The sequence below is a fragment of the Octodon degus genome, unplaced genomic scaffold (genome assembly GCF_000260255.1).
Source record: "Octodon degus isolate 3935 unplaced genomic scaffold, OctDeg1.0 scaffold00018, whole genome shotgun sequence".
In the NCBI taxonomy this organism is placed as follows: Eukaryota; Metazoa; Chordata; class Mammalia; order Rodentia; family Octodontidae; genus Octodon; species Octodon degus.
The window spans coordinates 2,812,148-2,833,431 of NW_004524594.1; the positions used below are offsets into that span (position 1 = coordinate 2,812,148).

At 50.3% G+C, this 21,284-nt stretch overlaps 1 protein-coding gene across 1 annotated transcript in view; it reads left to right on the top strand.

The window, feature by feature from the left end:
• The window catches only part of Syt13 (synaptotagmin 13), a 37,535-nt gene that overhangs the window by 3,537 nt on the left and 12,714 nt on the right, over nt 1-21,284 (top strand). Inside the window, exon 2 of the mRNA XM_004627016.2 lies at nt 19,361-19,586. Coding sequence (XP_004627073.1) covers nt 19,361-19,586 — 226 coding nt within the window. The remainder of the gene's footprint in view (nt 1-19,360; nt 19,587-21,284) is intronic.

A 21,284-nucleotide genomic window follows, 5' to 3' on the forward strand; every position in this document is an offset into this window, starting at 1 on the left:
ATAGAACATGAAAGTTCAGGAACTCCTGCTCAGCGTAGGGCAGCAGGCTGTGATCACTGACCGCTTTCATGGCTCCAACAGGTTTCCCCTTGTAGGTCTTAAACACTCGCCCAGCTTTCAGAACCTCAAATCCACCCTTCTCCACCAAAGCTTTCTGAATCCAATGGGCTCAGTGTCATTGCATTGCTCTCTCCTGGTCTAGCAGGATCGCCAAGGGCCTCTCTGTTACCAGCCCAGCTCAGGAAGCTTGACAGTGACCTGGTATCTGGGGCAGAGAGACAGACAGGAAGGCAGGGAAAGGGTGACTGCATCTCCTCCGCTGGTTGTTTCTAAATTTATTTGCATGCAGCATCCAGACCCTGGCATCCCTCCCCCAGGAGCTTTTCTTCCTGTGCTTCTGTCAGTGCTCCTCAGCCGGTCCCAGCCCTTCCAGAGGCGGCCTCTTCCGCACATAAGGAGCTGCATAGCCACCGCCCAGCCCTTTTCCACAGCCCAGGACCCCGAAGCCCAGCATGTGGTAGGAATTCAGTCCTGTTAATAGAAAGCTTTCCTTTTTGCATCCTTCCCACATGGCACATACCTTGTGACCTTAAAATGGGTCTATTCAAATGCCTGAGAAGTGCACAGATTGGGGGGGCCCTAGAGTGATCCCTAAGAAGCATGTTGAAAACAATCATGCTAACATGGGGTTCAAGACTTTAGCAGGATTTCTTGCTTGTAGAATGGTCACCACACCTCTTCCAGTGATAGCCCAGGCCCTCCTGCCATGTGCTACCAAATTATAAAATCCTATCCTCCTTCCAACAGACTGGGGATGCCCAAGTGCCATCCCACGGAGCCCTAGTGGGTTGAGTCCAAGCTTGATGAACTGATATAAAGAAGAGCTGAATTTGTTTCTAGCAATATATGTTGTGCTAGTCATATTTTTTTAGTGCTAGGTCACGACTCCAGACACCTACAACTTAAAAGAGGAGAGGTTTCATTGTGTCCACAGTCGCAGGAGATGGGTTCCGTGACCCACGAGCTCCAGAGGAGAAAGATCATGCCGTGCCAAAAGGGTCTGGTGGATAAGAGCTGCTCAGTTTAGGCTTCTCAGGAAGAACAGCAAGGCAACAGCATGAGGGAGAAAGTGGTCAGGGACCCTTTGTAGTGCCCAAGGTCCTGATTTCATGACCTCCTCAGATACATCTAGGAGCATGCTCCACTAACCTGCCAGGTGCTTCACAATAAACCATTAATAGTCGTGTGTGTACACGGGGGTCTTTGCTTCCCAAGGTCAGAATTGTGTCCTTCAATTTCTTTGTATTCCTTACCAATGTCTGGCCTGAAGTTAAGCATGTGATAACCCTTCAATGTATGTTTAGAATTAAATCACCCTACTATGTCTAACATCAAGCAGGAGAGGGAAGACACAAAGGACACATTGCCAAGGATCCCTTTGCATGGGATGTGAAGCTGTGTGTGATTTTCTGGTGTGACCTTGGGAACAAGTAAAGACTGAACAGAGTGGGGACACATCTGGGCTCTGCTTTCTCACTGTGCTCTCCACCTCTATGCTGGCTATATGATGTATCATGCACCTTGTGTGAATTCACCCACTGTTCCCTCAGGATTTGTGTACCTTCCTTTACCACTTATAGATCAGTAAAATTCTCATGAAAAACTGTCATCTTGTGACACAATGCCTGTAAACATTAGTTGAGCATAAGGCCAGAAGGACTTTGGGGCTAAACTTGGAAAAAATAAGGGCCCCTGGCAGCTCTCTGCTATCTGTCTTATCATGACCTCCTATGCCACAGTGACACCCTGGGACCATAAACGGGGCATTAGCAGACCCATCAGTGACCCCTAGGGTGCCCCCACTTCATTTGTCTTCATTATGCTTGTTGGAGGGAAGATGGGTTGAACCCAAGGCTGCCTCCCATGTTAATTACTTCATGCATTAAAAGTTAATGAGCAATCTCTAGGCCTGGGACACAGCCTTGAAAAGACAGGCAGATGCTCTCGCTAAGGCAGGGGGACACACACAACAAAGCAAGTCTCATCACAAACATGTTATAGGGCTGGGACACACTTAACAAGGAAGTCTCCACTTTCTGCTTAAAACACAACTTCTGCTAGTTCAAGGTGCTTGCTTTCTTGGGGTCTCCCTATTGTTCAGAGATCACAATAGGCCACAGTAATTGCTAAATCCTGCTAACCCCACTTCTGGAACTAATTCAAGTCTGGGCTGTGGTATGGTCTGGGCTCCAAGAATTCTTAAGTCATTTACTTACTCAATTTTCATCCTGGGGGATGTACCCAGGGCCTCCTGTACCTGCTCTACTACTGACCCATATCCCTGGCCTGATTTATTCCTTAGGTTCCTATTAGCCAGCCTGTTGACTGATGAACTCTCCCATTTATGTCAACAACAATAATAACAGCAACAATGAAAGTTCCATTTCCACAGGGTGATTAAAAAAACCCAAACAAACAAGGTTTATATGGCTAGCATGTATGGAGTCCTTCATCTGTGTTGGCACTGTTTGAAACACTTCAACCGTGTTAATGTCAATTCTGACATTGAGCCTATGTATGCAATATACATCGTTACTGTTTACATTTGACAGATGAGAAAAGTAAATCACAGATGGTTTCAGTCACCTCTTCAGTGGCAGAGCATAGAATCACATTTAGGGAGTCTGGCTCCAGCAGACTTTAGCAGGAAAAATTGTGTATGGGCCGCAGAGCACCCCACATGCGTGCGCAAAGGCCTATAGACCTCTCCTCTGTGGGTCAGCACCCAGAACCTTCTTTAGCGCTCTTCGCGCATCCTGGCTGCAGGCACAGGTGCAGTTTGGGACCCTCCAGAGAGATTTTACACAGTAAACATGTTTGGGCTGGTTGCTTAGCAACAAGGAAGACAGTAGGAATTTTTCATCAAGAAATTAGCATAGCTTATTTCAGGGAGATGAGCACATACCCACTGGAAACACGAAGTCCTTTGAAACCCTCGGCCAGTGGACCTGCCCATCTGGGTCCATCAGTCCCTTCCCAGTGGCAGGTACCAACACATCACATCCCCCCTTCCTTCCCTACCTCTCCTCTGGCACAGCACATAGATAACTGAGGTGCGTGGCTCTTCTCTTAGTAGAATGCGGTTCACCAGCACCTTTCATTAACTTCACAGAAAATATCGCTGTGTCCTTTTCAGAGTTTCAGGGGCTCTGGGCATGTGATTTAGACAGTCTCCTAGTAGCCAGTGACAGCTCCAGGGTCCCAGAGCTCAGCATCTAAAGAGCTTCCTCCTTCACATAGCAAAACCATGCTTTGAGGGTGGAGGAGAATGGCCTCACTGAGAAAAATGCTAAGCACTAAAGGTTTCTACAAGTGAAAATCAGACTTAGTATGCCTGCGCATACCAACGACCCCTGTAGGCAATTTAATAAGATGAAACAGGGCCAGGAAGATAGCTCACTGAGGTAAGTGCCTGCCTGGCAAGCACAAGGGCCTGAGTTCAATCCCTGGTACAACAAAAACAAAACAAATAACAAACAAACAAACAAACAAAAAAGGTGGAATGAGTTAGCAGAGCTCAAAAGGAACACAGATGAGAGGGAGTAGCCCTTTTTTGCTCCCTTCCATACTTCTGTCCCTTCTACCCTGCCTCTCTTGATCATATGTATTGAGCACATACTGTTCACCCAGGACTAGTAGTGGTAGCTGCCCTCTCCAAGGCTACAGTGGCCTCCTTCCAGTCCCCATGGGGGAGACCACAGGGGACAGAAGCACAGCACAAATAGTGTGGCTGGTGGGGAGTGGCGCTAGTTCTGTAAGGGTGTGAGATGGAGCTGATGCAGCCACAAGGCCGGGGGAGGTTTTTTGGACTCTGGTTGCCCAGCAGAGAGTTGCAGCCGGAGAATAAGCTAACCAGGGCAGAAGGGAGGTTGTCTAGGGCTCCACCCTGAGGAAGGAACCTGTGCAAATGGGGCAGGAGGGAGCCCAAGAGGGCCGAAAGGCAGGCAGGGCCTGGTGAGCAGGGTTCCTTCACTTCTGCCTGCACCAAAACATTCACCAATCCTCCTGCGGGGCCATGGAGCTACATGGATGGTATGATGTATTTTTGTACTGAGGTAAAATTCATACAAAATTAAGCTTGTAATGAGTATGAATTAATGTCACATGGTATAGTCCCATTGCTATGTCACCACACAACAGGCATGCTAGTTCTGGTCTAGAACATTCCCTGGTTCCAGAACATTCCTTCACTCCAGAAGAAAACCCTGCATCCATTAAGTAGTCACTCTGTTCTGCCCTTCCCCCCAGCTCTTGTCCCCACTAACCTATTTCCTAACAATATGCATTTGTCAATTCTGAATATTTTGCATGAAAAGACCTGTGCACCATGGGTCCTTTTGTGTTTGGCTTCTTATACCTAGCCTGTTTTCAGGTCCCATCCATGTAATAACGTGTGTCAGTTACTTATTTTTGTGTCTGAAAAAATGTCTCATTTACACACATACACACACACATACTCACACACGCACACACACACGCACACACACCCCTTATGTTCTTTGTCTTTTTGTCCCCTGGTGGACATTCAGGTTAATTATGCTGTTGGATGCTTGTGAATGGGACAACCAGGCTCATTCCTGTGCATTTATTTGAATGTCTCCTTTTGGTTCATTCAGGTAGATGCCTCTGGGTTCAGTTCCCAATCTTATGCTCACTCTATATTTAATTTTTAGAGGAACTGACAAACTGCTTTGTTAAACTGCTTTTAACCGAGGGTTCTAGTTTCCTTACCTTTTCCTCATCACTTATTATTCTCTTTCTGTGAAGGGGGGTGGTTACCAGGGATCGAACTCAGGACCTTCCCCTTGCCAGACAGGTGCTTATGCCGCTGAGCTCTCCCAACCCCCACTTATTATTTTCTTCCTTTCTTGGTCATCGCCATTCCAATGGGTACAAAGCTTATCTCACTGTAGCATATTTTTAAGTTTGCCTATTAAAATTTCCAACTTCTCATTTTTGCAGTTACTCTTGTACTCTCTGATTTATATCCCTGAAACATACAATAAGACATACTTATTGCAACAGTTAGCAAGCAAATTCATATGTGAATATGAATAATGAAGCAAGTAAAAATTTACAGAGTGACAAAATAATTGTCAGAAGGCAGCATTCTCTGTATGAGGTAGGCATTTCTTTTTTAAACCAGTATGCAGGGGATGTAGCTCAGTGGCACGAGTGCTTTATGCAAGCTCAAGGTCCTGAGCTTGATTCCCGGTGATAGTAAATAAGTAAAAAAATAAATATGCAATGATTTTACATATTTATGGGGCACGAGATCACGTTTCAATATACGTGTATATTATGAATGATCAAACAGGGTGGTTACCACACCCATTACGTGGAGCATTTATTATTTCCCTGAAGTGGCAGCGTTCACAAACTCTCTTCCAGATATTTTGAAACACCCAATGCGTCATTGCTGCTATGGTTTGATCTAGAATTTCCCTCAGAGCCTCATGTGTTCAGAGGCGGAGCTTCCAGAAAGTGACTGGATCGTGGGCCACTATGCTCCTCAGTGGACTAAGCCACCTGTGATCCATAGCTGGATGTTAGGAGGCCAGGCCTGGTGGATAGAGGGAGGTCCCTGGGGGTGTGGCCTAGGAGACCCCTCTCCCCCTTGGCTGTTCCTTTCCTCCTTCTGCTTCCCAAAGACCAGGACAGGAATCACCGTTTGTCCTCTGCCCCCTCTGCCATCTTGTTTCTGTCTTGGTTGGAGCCAGCCAGTGTGGACAGCAACCACGAGACACGCTCAGCCTCCCCTCCTGTGTTGTGTCTGTCAGGCGTGGTGTCCGGCAGTGGGAAAGTGACTGAGTGACTTCACTGTGCCGTAGAACACGGGGGCCTGTTCCTTTTATGTCACTGTCACTCTACACCTATCGGCCAGTGTCTCCGTGTCCTCCCACCTCTCTACCCTCCCACACCTCTGTGACACAATTCCACACTCTGCTTCTTTGAGATGAACTTCTTAGAGCTTTACACCTCTGAGAGAGTATACATACAGTGTTTGTCAGCGTTTCCAGGTCTGACTTATGCACGTTGTCACAAACGACAGGATCCCCTTGTTTATTTCGCGGCTGGAGAGTCTTCCATTGCTTTCTGCAGCCATCGCTGGCTGCTCAAGTTGGTTCCGGATCCTGCTCGGGGAGCGGGGGGATGCAGATGTCTCTTCTTTAGCACACTGACTTCCTCTCCCTGGGACGCAGAAACCAGAAGTGTAATTCCTGGATCATATGGCACTTCTGTTTCTTCAAGAACCTCAAGAAATCATAGCTGTGCCAACCCTCCTTCTCCGCGGCAGTGTGGGAGTTCTCTTTCCTCACACCTGTCACCAGCACTTGCTACCTTGTCTTTTTGAAAACAGCCCTTCTGACTGGAGGAAGGAATTTCCTCTTGTGGCTTTGATTTGCTTTTCCCTGCCGATTCCTGGGGGTTCTAGTCACCTTCTCCTGGGGGGAGGAGATGCCATATCCAACACCAGCAAATTAAAAGAGGAGACATTTATTTTGGCTCCTGTTTTCGTTCTTAGTCAGCTGGCTCCAAGGCAGGACAGCATGGTGCAGGCCGTGGTGGGAGAGAGCTGCTCGAGGCATGGAAACCCGGAAGTAGCACGAAGGAGGAGCTGGGAATGGAGGCAGACCCTTCCGGGTCAAGCCCACCGTGACCCACTCTTCCAACCATACCCCAACTCCCAACAGCAATTCGGCTCTAAGCCCCCAGGAGCCAGTCAGCTTCCAAAAGCCCCACCTTCTCTGCACCTGAGGCTTTGGGTCGACACCTAGATGTAAATCATAACAGTGGTGTTGAGGCCTTTTTCCTGTTGCCCATGTACATGGCTTCTTTTGAGAAATTATTTAGGTCTTTTTCCCTTTTTTGAAAAGAATTCTGTGGAGTGTTTGAACTTTCATTTTTAACATACTCATCTATCACCGGCAAGTTTTTAATAAGCTTTCACAGCCTGTCGTGGGTGCTTATTAAGGTAAGGCCACATGGGCGTGGCAAAAGCCCTGTGTGGCCCAGGAGTCTCACAGGAGCGGGGCAGGAAGCGCTCAGACCCTCCTGTTGGCACCTGCAGCCCTGCCCCACAAGCATGGTGCCCACTACTGCTGCCATCTCCCCACCCTCCCTGAGCCTCAGCCCCTCATGAACTCCAGTATGCCCCACCCTAGCTCCGGGAGCCCTGTGTGTCCAGGTCCTATCAGGGCATTCGGGAGCATCTTTCCGTATCACTTCCTAACATGTGGGCCTTGCCAGGCTGGGGTGATGCCAAGAGAACCTGGTCATCCTCAGTGGGGCTACTGTGGTGCACGCGCGCGCGCGCACACACACACACACACACACACACACACACCCTCTCCCCCAGGAGACTCAGTGGGCACTAATTCTGTAGGTGATGAGCACCTCCCTTGCTTTACAGAAAAATCCTAGGCAATTTGTGCAGTGTCGGAGGAAGCTGATAGGGCGCTTGGAGCCGCCTTGGCCTGCGTTACCATTTTTCCCATTAAACTAATGGCATATACTAGCTGCCTTGTAGAATTTACTGGCCAGCACATTTCCAGGAACATGGAACAGTTAGAGCAGGAGGGCACTGCATACGTAGCTATAAATAAGACAGAGGGGCGAGGGTCCTGCGGGAATTCTGGGACGCTGAGTTTTTCACATAGCCAGACCCTCCAGGATTTCAGCATCTTTCACTGACGCTCCCACCCTACCTCTGCTCATTAAATTCGAGGTGCACCGTACCTTCTTAGGAAGCTGAGCAGGGCTTAGGAGATAACAGAAGCTGGGAGGAAGCTTAAGCGACTGAATGCTAGACTCCGTGAGCGGTGAGCGCAGGAAGGAAGCAGGGCAGGGGATCCGCGGGGGCTGCTGCCACTCCCTGCAGCCAAACTGCAAATCCCAGGCGCAGAGAGGTGCTGAGCTTGCTGGTGCCTCTCTGAGCTTGTCTCCTCTGCCAGAAAGCAGACAAGCAGGGAGTGTGACAGCCATGCCACTGGACCCAGGGAGCCTCGCACTGAGCTAACTCCCAGCCTTTTTTGTTGTTGTTAAAAAATATATATTTTTCTTATTTTGGGACAAGTTGCTCAGGCTGGCTTCAGACTTACAATTCTCCTGCGTGGGCCTCACACAGCGCCGGGGTTCCAGGCGTGCACTGCCGCACCCAGCTAGCTTCACCGGGTATGAAGTGGTCTTCCAGGTTGGCGCTTCCGGTCCTTGCTCCCCTGGTCAACTGTTGGTGGAGTGTTTGAAACCTCCAGCTAAGGTAACCTTCAGAGGCAGAGCTCACCATTCCCATGGCAACGCACACCCTGAGTCCCGGTGGGACCTGCTGAGATCTGTGTCCCAGGGAGAAGTCTGCTGACCGAGGCAGAGGGCAGGGACGCTGCCCTTCCACTCCAACCGACCCACTGACCGAGAAGGCCTTGTTGGAGCAGGAGGGGTTTGGAGAGCGAGGTGCTGTAGGGAAAGCGGGTTGGGGTCAGCAGGAAGAGCAGACAGGAACAGCATTTTAGACGGCCGCCTTTTTCCTCAGAGCACTTTACTGGCATCTCCTGGTACCCTGACCTTTCCAGGCTGGCCCTTCACCCACAATGAAGCACAGGGCTCTGTCCCAGACCTGCACTCCTGCTCTAAATGCGTCGTCTAATGAGCACACCAAGGATTGGGGTCTTCAAGGCCGGAGCAAGGCTGTCGCCCTCTGTGAAGCAACCTCAGCAGAAACACTTAGACACAGAGGAAGAAAAGGGATCCGGCCTCATCTGCTACCCTGGAGCCTGGCTCTTGATTTTGGACACCTGCTAGTATCAGTGTTGGGTCACAGAGGAATCTCCATGCCTGGTTTGACAGCAGTATGAGGTGCTGGGACCTTTAAGAGGCGGGGCCTACTGGGAAGTGATGAGGTCACTGAGCACACTGCTCCTCCCCCAGGGGTTGAAGCAGGTCCCATGGACACTGCTTAATTCTCAGGGCAGGAGTTGTTGGAAGAGCGAACCTCACCCCAGAACCGCTTTCTGGCTTCCTGTCTTGCCACGTGACCTCTCCTTCTTATATGTGTCCCCACTCTAGTGCCATCTGCCATGGGGCCTTGATGCCCCACCACTAGGACCACCAACCTCCAAAACTGAGTCGAGAAATCTCTCTCTTTTTAATGAATTACTTAGCCTCAGGTATTTCAATACAGTCGAGGGAGATGGATTCACCTGCTACTCATAAAGGAAAACTGGCTCTTAGAATGAAAATACGCTTCTCATGATTAAGCTGCTTCTCATGATTTAAGCTGCTGAGCATAATAGGACGCAAACAGACGGGAAAGCCTGGGTGTGAACTCAGACACTGTCATTTCTAACTGGACAACCCCACCATGGTGACCCTCAACCTCCCCCTGCAGAAAACAGAGATGACGATTGGGGTTGCTGTGGCACTGGTGAAGACGGAACGAGGCAACACTTAGAAAAGTTCCCAGCAGCCTCCAACCAACTCCAAGTGCGCCGAGGTGCCTGTCAGTCAATTCCCCATGTGTGGTGGGTGTGGTGCAGGAGCTCAGGGACTCCCGGGAAGTGGTCACGGAGACCTGCCCCACTCCACAGCAGAGATGGAGGAGCTTGTCTTTAAAAACTACATAGTTGGGGCCGGGAGATGGCTCAGTGGAATAAGTGCTTCCCTGCAAGCACGAGGACCTGAGTTCAATCCCCGGTTCTGCCAAAACAAACAAACAAACAAAAAACTATATAGTTCACACTGGCCTTCAGCTCAGTAAGTAGCCCAGGCTGGCCTTGAACTTGCAGTGATCCTCCTGATTCTGCCTCCCTACCTGGCATTCCAGGCATACACCAGCATGCCTGGCCTGGCCAGGTCAGTGGCAGTGGCTTGTAGGAAACAGAGTGGGTTTGTGGGTAGGCCACATGTGAGCTGAAGGAAGAGACAGGGTTTAGCAGACAACAGCAGGTTTCACTTACCCAAGCAGATCAGGATGACATTTAGCAAAACAGGAAACACCCAAGTTGCCCAGGCTAGGTGCAGACTCACGATTCTCCTGCCTCAGCCTCCCACAGTGTGCAGGGAAATGTTGATGCACTTAGCAAATATGGAGAAGAGCAAGCTGTCAAAGGACAGGAGTCAGTGGCCTGTCACAGCAGCAGGCCCTGTGCCGTGCAGCGCTCCTGGGGCCTGGGAGGACCCCGGGTCTGCAGCCTGTGATGCTGTGGAGAATCCGACCGACATGCACAGCCGGGAGTTGGTGCCTGGCTCTACTCATGGTTCCGAGTCTGAAAAAGTGGGTCAAGGCTGCTACAGGAATCCAGGCAAGTCCATCGCTCCACATATTTTCCTTCCTCAGAAGCACAGAGGGTGGGCACGTCTGCAGTCGCCCAGCCACCCTGGGAAAGCTGACTGATCTCAACAGTAAATGAAAAGGTAATTGCAGGAATGAACGCCATCTGTACAGGGCATCCAATGTGATTTGATTTTCTGCTGCAGATGAGCAGCAGAGGGGCGGGGCACAGGGCTCCAGGGTGCAGCCCAATCCGCCTGCCCTCCACAAGTGACCGCCAGCCCCTGACTGGTCCTTCCTGTGCCTTAGCTGGCCGCCCCATTGGCAGTGTCATCAGCACTGAACGGTTGTGAGAACTCAGTCCCTGAACGCGCAAAGCCTTGTGCCCAGAATTCATAAACAGAGCAAGGAACTGAACACTTGGGGGGTGAGAGCTGGACCAGAAACCGTTGCTGTCTCCAGGCTCTCTCTGAGCCCTCCTTCCCCCGCCCAGCCTGCCTGTGCCGCACATCCGGCCTGCATTCTGGACCCTTCCTCATCAGTGGCATTGGCCCAAGGGAAGCCCTGCTGGCACAGACTGCGACGATGTTTACCCTGCTCCCTCCCTGCCAAGATGGCCCTTCCTTCAACAGGCAGCTCAGCTCCTGCCAGGCAGCTCTCCCTATTCAGCCAAGCTGGTCTGCATTGGTGACCTTCAGGCCCACCCGTGGATGTCACCTGTGCTGGCTATTCCTGTCCCCACAATACCCACCCTCCCACACTGGGTCCTTAACTGTCCACACCTCTGAAAATAACTGCTGAGTGATGCCCTCATGCCGCCCCATGGGATCACACCCTCTTCCTGCCAAGACCTTATTGACAGGGCTCCATCCCTGTCAGTGGACATGGCCCCAACAATCAGAAGGAAGGCACAGAGAGTCACACCAGGAGCCAGTCTGGCCCGTGAGTTGGTGTGGCCGTCTAGTGACACTTGAGGACTCCAACCTTCCAAAAGGGAGGCTGGAAAAGAAGGCATGGGGGTGCCTATTCAGAAAATAGAACTCAAGTCTTCTTTTTTGTGGCATCCAAGGCCCTTCAGCACTTGGCACTGTCTCTGCTGTCCGGCTCCATCTGTCCAACTTCCCCTCCCTGCTCTGCTGACCCTGCGTCCCCTGCTTGCTCCCCTCCTGATGCAGGCTTCTGCCTGCTCCCATAACAGACACCTCTGCTCTCTGTCATGAGTCCCCCCAAATCCTGGGCATGCTGGACTCCTTTGCCTGGAAGCCGCCTGTGATATACTGGTGACGAACAGTTCTTCCTCAGGTCTTCTTAGCTCAGATTCTAGACCTTTGGCCTTAGAGAACTGTTCAAGAGGTACAGCACAGTGGCAGAGCCCCACCTGGCATCCTTGAGGCCCTGGGTTTGGTTCCCAGCATTGCAAAAAAGAAAAGAAAATGCCTATATTTACTTACCTTTGTATCAGAGGAATAGCATCAGGTATAGCAAACATCCTTCATCTTCTATCAATTCCTATCCCTTGCTAGTGGCTTCCCAGAGATGAACAGGCTGCATCTCAGCAGCAAACAAGGCTGTGATTGATTAGCTATGTCTGCTGTGAGCAGAGGGCAGGTGAATACCAAGATCAGGCACCGAGTGTATGTGGTCTCATCTGATTGGCTGGCAACCCAACCCACCAGGGAGACTTTGGGTTTAAAACTAAAGTATAAGAACAATTCAGCAGGGCTGGGGAGATAGCTCAGCAGCATAAGTGCTGCCCGACAAGCTCAAGGACCTGAGTTCAATCCCCAGTACCACATACCATCCTGGCCCCAGAATTGGGGCCTGGTGGTAAAAGCCTGTAAATCTAGCATTGGGGAGGCTGAGACAGGAGGATCACTATGAGTCTGAACTGTGTAGCAAGACCCTGTATATCAAAAATTTTGCTTAAAAAAGACCAGCCTGGACTACAAAGTGAGCTCAAGGCCAACCTGAACTGCATAGGGAGAGCCTGTACAAAAAAAAAAAAAAAAAAAAAAAAAGAATTGAGTAAAATCATCCCTGCTGTGAAGCCTCATTCTACAGCTCGACTGTCTCGCATCCTCTAGGGTAGAAACTCCCGCTCCTTCCACACATCTGAGGACAGGTGTCTTGGATTAGTGTCCCTTTGCTTTTCTCCATGTCATGTCACCCCTGATAGGTCAAATTTCATGCACACAGGGCTCTGTAGAGTGCATTTCCCTTCTCATCCTCAGAAAAAAGTGTCTGGGAATGCCAGTGTATAAAAGGGGCACTGCCACAAGGATGACCTCGAGTGCTCCGGTTGGTCTTTGCATGGAGAGAAACAGTCAAGTTTCAGTAGTGTAATGATTATTTATTTATTTATGTATTTATTTGTATTTTAGGGAAGAGTCTACAGTATGTTCAGGGTCTTACTACTAGATTGAACTTGTAGTGATCTGCTGGTTTACAGCATTCCAAGAGCTAGGACTACAGGTGTGTGCCACCACGCCCAGTCTCAATTGCTATCTCAGCAAGCCCCAGGGTGCAGGGCCAGCACAGGAGGCTAGGGGTCGAACCCCTGGCCCCTGCACTTGCTTGCAGGTGCTTTAATCCGCTGAGCTATTTGGCCGGCCAGTAATGATCATTCTTAATGATGTGACACAATAACAGGGCTGCAGATCATCACCACAACCAGGAGCTTCACCAATTACACAAGGATGGTGGAATCAAGATGTTCTGTGGCCTCTCTGGCAGACCCTAAATTCAGTGTCAAGCAGACTGATACCCTAATAGTCAGTATTCTGAGAGGCTGAGGCAGGAGGATGGCGAGTTCGAGCTCAGCCCAGGCCATTTAGGAGCTTAGCGAAAACCTGCCTCAAAATAAACATTTTTAAAAAGGGGAAATGAGGCATAGCCCAATTTTAAAGATTTTAATAACAAAAATACTTTCCTAGGAAAACTGACATTTGAAACCTGGACCCCTCAAATAAAAAATTAAGAAAAGAGATCTGTAAAATTAAGATGAGATCTATAGGTCCAACCACAGAGACCACACTGAACACATAAGTTTCCATCTTGCAGAAAATGTGGACTGCCCTAGATAACACAGAGACTTGGGATCCTTCGGAGAGCAGTGCAGAAGGGGGCGTGGAAACTGCGCAAGACTCAAAGAGCCCGCTGGCAGGTCAGGGTGATGAAACACCACCACTCTGTGTGAACAGGGTCCACGCCCAACTCCAGTCTCAGAGAAGAACCCAAGCTGAGCCCTAGAGTCAAGCCAAGGGGGGCACATGGGGCTGTCACTCCAGCGGGCACCATCCCCAGCTCTGCGGCACCTGCTGGAGAATCAGGAGCAGTGACCCGGATTCTTTCATCTTTTCTTTTGCGGCTGGATCCAGAGATGGAGCCCGCAGAACTGGACAGGCCTGGACGGCTGCCCACACTGGCCTCTGACTTCGGGGGCCTTCTTCTCAAAGCCTGCTCTGTCATATGTTAGCTGTGCGACCGCGGGCCAGTTTCAAACTGTCTGAGCCTCAATTTCCTGCTGTAGAGAGAAAACTGCTCCCTTGTTTTTACTTTCCTTTACTAATATTAGAACACGTGGCATGAAAAACTCAGCACTTCCATAAGGGGCTGAGCGGAGGTCACGTGTATTAAAGTGTGCGCCGTCATGGTGTCCCATACACAGGAACGTAGAGGAGGCGGAGGCCACATCGCCCTCATGGGCACTGGGACACCACCTCTGAGATCACTGCTGTGGCCAGCTAGAGAAGACCACCTCCAGGAGCATAGGGGGCCCCTTGGAAGTAGTTAGAACATAGGTATAGGGTCTTCACGCGTGGCACTGGTACCTCCAGAGAAGAGACCTGACAGTGAGGCACACAGGGCAGTCAGCCTCACCAGGCACTGGATCCACTCGCCCCTCTCTCGGACTTCCGGCCTCCAGAACTGTGAGAAATAAACAGCTGTCGTTTAATCTGGGCAATTTGTCATAGCATCCCGCATTAAGATACAGGGACGTCTGACTCACGGTAGGGTGTTCAGCAGCATCCCTGCTCTCTGTCTGCAATAGTGCCCAGCCCGTCATGGTGACAGCGTCAGTAACAACAGCACCATCCCCAGATGTGACAACCATGACTGTCTCCTGGCACTGCAAATGTCCCTAAGGAGCGCAGTTACTCCTGGCCGAGAAGCGCTGACGTAAATGGCTTTGGCCCCTCCGTGGCTGTGGTTTGCGCTTTCTTCAGCTTAGCATGTTTTATGATTCTGTCACACCACCGACAGTCCCTGAAACCCATTTCTTTTCATTGTTGAGGACAAGTCCAGAACTTATTCATATGCACCTGGGCTATTCTTCGTTTGAAGGTAGTGTGAGTGAAGTTGCTGCCTTTAGCCATGCTGAAGTCTTTCTGCGGCTTCACAGCTCCTTTCTCTTTGCAAATACCAAAGAGCACCTGTGTTGGTTGCCTTTCCCATTGCTGGACAGGATGAGACGCCTGGGACCCAAAGGGTTAATTTAAAGGGGCTGGGGGAGCAAAGCTGTTTAGTTCATGGTGAGCAGGAAGTAGAATAAGGGGAAAGCACCAGAGAGCAAGGGGCCAGGGACTAGCTGTAGCTTCCTCGACCCGCCCGGACACATTCAGAGGCATGCACTACTGACCTCTGAAGCCCATCAAGCTGACAGTTCAGTTCAGCTGTTAGAGTAGGACTCCTGGGTTGCAGGTGTATATTTAACTCTTAAAACTCTTTTTGGCCAAAACAGTTTGCCATTTTTTCTCCTTCCAGCAGCAGCAGCAGCAGCAGCAGCAACAGCAGACAAACATTTTTGTGTTTTCTATCTTTACCAATTCTGCCATTGTCAACATTTTTAATTGCATCCATTCTAGTGTATGTGCTGTTGCACAGTTGTATCTGTATTTTTTTTATACCTCCTTGGATAATTCTCACAAGCAACTGTATTAGTTAGCCATTGCAGTATAACAAATCAACTTAAACTTAGTGGCTTAAAATAACTCTGTGTATTAGAACCTCACCGTGCAGCTGGGTCGTCTCAGGGCTCCTTGGGACAGGCGCTATCTCCGGGTTTGTGCAAGCCTGTGCCTTTGTCACCCCCATTTTGCATAGAACCAGTCAAAGCTGCAGGGTCAAACAAATCTTTCTGGCCCTTATATGGAGGTTTGCTGTATCCAACTCTCTGTACCAGGGGCCCTCCGTGGCCACCACCTCACCCTCCATCAGCTCAGGACATAGATGCTGTTGCCAGAATCCCAGATGTGCAGGGGGAGAAACCAGGCCCAGGAAGGGTGATGAGTGGGGCCAAAGACCACGCAGCAGGCACCTGGCAGAGCCTGAAGTTCAACCAAGTGGTCTCACATTCAAGCCTGAACACAGGATCCCGCTGGTCTCTTTCTTTTTCTTTCTTTTTTTTTTTTTTTTTTTTTCTGTATTTAGGGCAGGGTCTTCAGGGTCTACAGGGTCTCACTACATAGGTCAGACCTGCAGTGATTCTTCTGTTTTCAGCCTCCCAAGCGTGGGGATTACAGGCATGCGCCACCACACCCAGTCTCAATCCCTGTCTCAGCACGCCCCATGGGCCAGGCTGGCACAGCATGCTAGCGATCAAACCCGGCCACTGTGCCCTGCCTAAGCAAGCGCGTTAGTCTGCTGAGCTAACAGGCTGGCCCCCTGCTGTTCTCTTTCTCAGCGTGCTGCCCAGTCCTGTGCTTTCAGGCTTCTCCTTCAAGTTCAGGTTTAAGGACAAAGCTGTGACTTTTTTTTTCCCCCCAGCTGGGCCACTCCTCCCTGCCACTGCAATTTGAAAAGGATGTCCCAGCACGAGTCCTAAAATTAACAAACAGCCTTTAGGTGAAAAGTTAATCATGTCAAAAAGGGGCTGTCTAGCACCTCTGCTAAGGCGAAGAGTTTGTTTACAGATCATTAACTACATAATTAATTTCTGCTTTCCCAGCAGAAGCCCCGTAAGGGCCAGCATCTGTCTGGGTTCACCACGCTTGCGTTTCTAACACTCACACAGGACCTGGCCTGCAATAAGGCTCAATAAATATTTGCTCATTAGATGACTATTCGGATCCACCTGTCCCTGCCCTGGCCATCTGTCATGGCCTGGAGCGGTGGGAGGAGAGCCCGAGGCTCCTGGGAAGGGCTCTTCTTAGGAAGCAAAGGCAAGGGCTGGGCACAGTACGGAGCCACCAAGTGACATCTAGAGTGACAGCTGGGTCTCCAGGTGCCGTCTTCCACCCAAATGGCAGTGAAGGCTCTGTGGGGAAGAGAGGGAGGAGGAAGGAGAGGAATTCACTGCCTGTTTGCTCCATGGAAAAGTCAATTTCTCCCTGAAGAGTTGTTGGGCTTTTAGTTTTTCATTTTGTTAATTGTGTAAAGTACACATGACAGAATTCACCACCGTAACATAATTCATAATGGTGTCCAAATAGCCCCACCACGAATCTGCATAGTGTTTTCCACGTCATCAAACAGATGCTGTGCTCATTAAACCACAGCTCTCCACTTCCCTCCCTCCAGCCCCTGGCAACCACTGTTCCACTTTTCACCTCTAAAGCACGGGCAAGGTGGGGTTGTGTGGCATCAGCCTTCCTTGACTGGCTTCTTCCTTTCACCAGGGGGTGCCCTCTAGGTATATCTATGCCATAGTATATGTCAGAATCGCCTTCCTTTTTATGGCTGAGTAATATTTCATTGTGTGGCCCATATTTTCTTGTCCATTCCTCTGTTGGTGGGCATAAGGGTCTCTTCCGTGCTTCAACTGTTGTGAATAACCCTGCAGTGAACACGGGTATGCAAACACATCTTCGACACCTCTGCTTCCAATTCCTTGGGCTGCACACACATGTATATGGTAATTCCACACTCAGTTCTTTAAGGAAGGGCCGTGCTGTTTTCCACAACAGCTGTACCATTTAAATTCCCAGCAGTACACAGCTTTCTAATTTTTTCACATCCCCATATCATTTGTCACTTTCTGTTTTTTTTGTTTTGTTGTTTGTTAGTTTTACAGCACTAGGCTTGAACCCAGAGCCTTTTCACTGAGCTACATCCTCAACCCTTTTTCATTTTTTATTTGAATCTGTGCCTCACTAAGTTACCCAGGCTGGGCTTGAACTTGCTATCTTCCAACCTCAGCTTCTCAGACTGCTGTAAGCCTGTACCACTACCCCTGGCATTTTCTGGCTTTTTGGCAGCAGCTATCCCAGTAGGTGTGTGGTGGCTCCTGTTTTAGTTTGGCTCAGACTTCCCTGATCACTGGTGAAGCTGAGCATCTTTTCATGTGCTAAGCAGCTGTTCGTAGAACTTCTTTGGAGAAATGGCTGCTCAGGTTCTTCATCCATTTCTGAATTGGGTCGCTCAGACTCTGAATCTACACACCGGGGTAGCTTGCTGTGGACAGCGTCCTGCTGTCTCATCTCAACAGCCTCAGAGAAGCCCCAGAGTGGGTGACAGGACTGTGCCCACCTGATGCTGACCCACGCAGAGGTGGCCAGAGGGGGAGAAGCCAGTGGCCCAAGGTCCTAGAGACAGGTGAGGCTGAGAGAATCCGAGGAGCTGGTCAGATGGGTACAATACGGGGCTGGAGGGGCGCGGCCGGGCGCAGATGGGCACCAGTTCCCTAAATGCTGAATGCTGGTCCCACTGGAAACCTGACTCGTCCATTTTTCCCTGGGCTCAGATGCCCATGGGAGATGGATACTCTGGCTTCAAGTCCTGTCCACTGTGCTCACTGCACTAGGCCTTTCTGGAGGCCCTGCTCCAGGCATTCTTGTTCTTCACCTGGAATCTACTGCCTCAACTCCCAAACTTCTGCTCTGCTGTGAGAATACTGAGCTGTTTAAGATGCACTTGAGGGCGGGGGAGATAGCTCCTCAGTCTAAGCATCTGCCGGGCAAGCACAAGGCCCCAGGTTTAATCCTGGGTACCACATGCTGTGCAGGCCCCTGAAACCAGGAGTGGTGGCACATGCCTGTAATCTCAGTGCTGGGGAGGCTGAGACAGGAGGATCACTACGAGTCCCAGATGTGTAGTGAGAATCTGTACCAAACAAATAAATAAATAAATAAGATTAAAGAACATTTTTTTAAAAAAGATGTACTTGAAAGGTGTGGAGTGGGACAAGAAAGCTGGTAAAACATGAGGCTGTGTCCTCAGCCACTTTTTTCACTGGACCTCTGACAACAGGCATCTTCTGCCTCTTCCTGCAAAATCAAAGTAACCATGAAAGGGAGACATTTTGAGTTCATTCAGGACATCAAGGCAGCTACGACACAACCAAAGACCCTCCTGAAGGAAGACTTCCAGAGCTGCTCCGGAAAGTGGTGAGAAGGATGGGATAAGTGTGTTCTGAGCGAGGAGGAGGACTCTGAAGGGGAGTCGTGGTCACACACCTTTTCATTTAAATGTCTGCCTCCTATTTCTGTTACACCTCACAGTATAATGAATGTAACTTGGGTTTAGCTGAGACCCCAGAAGAGGACAGGACTCTAAGGATTATGAAAGGACATAGAGGTGTGAGCTTGGCTCTGTCTTGCCCTCTGTCATGGGGACCTCCTCCCACCCATCTCTCGGCCTCACACATTCCTGGTCCTCCAGGTCTAGCTCACCTCCAAGATCCAACGCAGACAGAAGTGGGGTAAGCCCAGGGGTGACCAGGGCCAGGCTGGGAAAGCTTTTGGGGACCAGCACAGGGAAGGAGTGTGGATTTGCACCGGGGTAGGGTTGCAGCAGGCATTGTCTGAGTCCTGGGTGGAGAAGAGAGAAGCCGGAGGAATAAGAGAAATGGAGGAGAGAGGGCAGAGAGGCCAGTGGCACAGATGGATGAGGGGTGGGCGATTCAGGCTACATCTCCATGGGCCCTGGCGTGGCTTGTGGCACTGTGAGCCGGCGGGCTCCGAAGAGATCTTTTGTTTTCCCTCTTTGGAGCCGAACAGAGCCACACCTCTCGCTGCCTCCGGTGGAAGGTGAGGTCCTGCGTGTCTGGGTGGGAACCTGCAAGGCGCCCCCTAGCGAGCTGATTTGTGTTTGCAGTTCAATGTGAAGAAATCCACGGAGCCGGTCCAGCCCAGAGCCCTGCTCAAATTCCCGGACATCTACGGCCCCAGGCCGGCCGTGACAGCTCCTGAGGTCATCAACTATGCGGACTACACGCTGGGGACCACGGAGGAGCCTGCTGCGCCCACCAGCCCTCAGCCTCCGAGTGACAGTCGCCTCAAGAGGCAGGTCACAGAGGAGCTGTTCATCCTTCCCCAGAACGGTAGGGGTCCCCTTTGCTGGATGGGAGGATGCAGGAGGGAGCTGTCAAGGTCATTGCGATGCCTTGTGTGGCCTGGCCATGCGCAGTTGCAAGACAGTCCCTTTCTGGTCCTGGGTGTGTAACTACGGAGAAAGAATAAAGCATAGTAATTAAACTTTGGGCTTCAGAGTCACGGGATAGATTCTTTGCCCTTTTATATACTTGCTGCATAGCATCGGCCATGCTGCTAACCTCTCTGGGCCTCAGTCTCCTCGTCCATAAAATGGGATCATCATATCGTCATCCTGTAAGGGTTGTTGTAAAGTGTGAATAAAATAATGCTTATACCTGCTCGATTCAGGGCCAGCAGAAAGAACATAATCAAAACCTACCGTTCAAGTGACTATTTATTTTCCTTTCATTAGCAAGAGCAGACAGGGCAATGCCCACAGGTAGACTGTACCAGGTGGGCAGAGGGTGAAATATCAGGCAGGTGTAGTCTCCAACTCAAAGGACCATGGGAGCTTTCCAGGAGGGGGAAACAAAGCCTGGAGGAAGGCATGGCACTTTGAGGTCTGGGCTTTATTTTGAGTGAGAGAGGTAGAAGCAGCCCAGTGGCTTTGACCTTGAGCCCACCTCACACCATTGCCCGGCCTGGACTCCTGCATCCATGCTGCTCAGTAGATGGGGCTTCTGACCAGAGGCCCAGTGACTAGGCTGGCCTGGGAACCCAAGTATGGAGTGCCCGCAGCACGAGGAAGAAATCTGGTGGGCTTTGAACCTCCAGCTTTGCCCAGCTACACTTTAGACAGATTTAGAATGGGTCCATATGGCCAGGGGTGATGGCGCACGCCTGTGTCCCAGCCTTCTCGGGGGCTGAGGCCGGAGAATGATTGCAGAAAAAGTCAACCCTAGGCAACTTAATGACCTAATAAGACCCTGTCCCAAAAGAAAAATAGGGGAATAAGGGGCAGGGGTATGGCTCAGTGTGAAGGTGTCAGGCTCATCCCCCAGTACCCCCCCACACACACAAGTTTTAGGAAAGTGGAGGTTGGTTCTGATGTCAAAGGCTGAAACTGCCTATGAGCTGAGAGCTCTGGGTTCCACTGAGCCCTTCCAAAGGCCACCAGGGCTGCAGTCACCTGTGGGTTGTCTCGGAAGCCAAGCTGGCCTTTTGCACACATGTGTCTTGATTCACACACTGGTCACTTCTGGTCCCTTTCTCAGATGCCCTGGGGAAATTCTGTACTATCTGCAGGACCCGATAATGAACCACTTTGGAAATTAATAGCCACTTCTACTGCTAGCCTCTGAATTGGTCCCGAGCATTGAAAATTAAATTCTGCTTTGCTTCAAGTGGCTTCGGCCACAGCTGCTGGGTTCTTCTAATTCTTATCTTATGTTTGTGTCTCCAACTGCTTGCCCTTGGGGAGCAGGAACTCTGCTCAGTGGCAGAGGTGGAGCTGGGGCTGGCTGGGAATGATTTGCCTACAGTGCAGTTAGCAGAATCACACATCTGTGACAGGTTTCTTTCCCAAAAGCTCTCTGTGGACCAGGCTCTGGGTTAAGAATTCCCCTGCCTTATTCCATTTAATGTTTACAGTAACACTAGGAAAGAGGCACTCTGAAGAGGAGGACTTTGAGGCTCAGAGAAGTCAAGGAGCTTGTCCATGGTTGTGCAGTTATTACCCAACAGCTCACATCCGACACTGGAGCCCA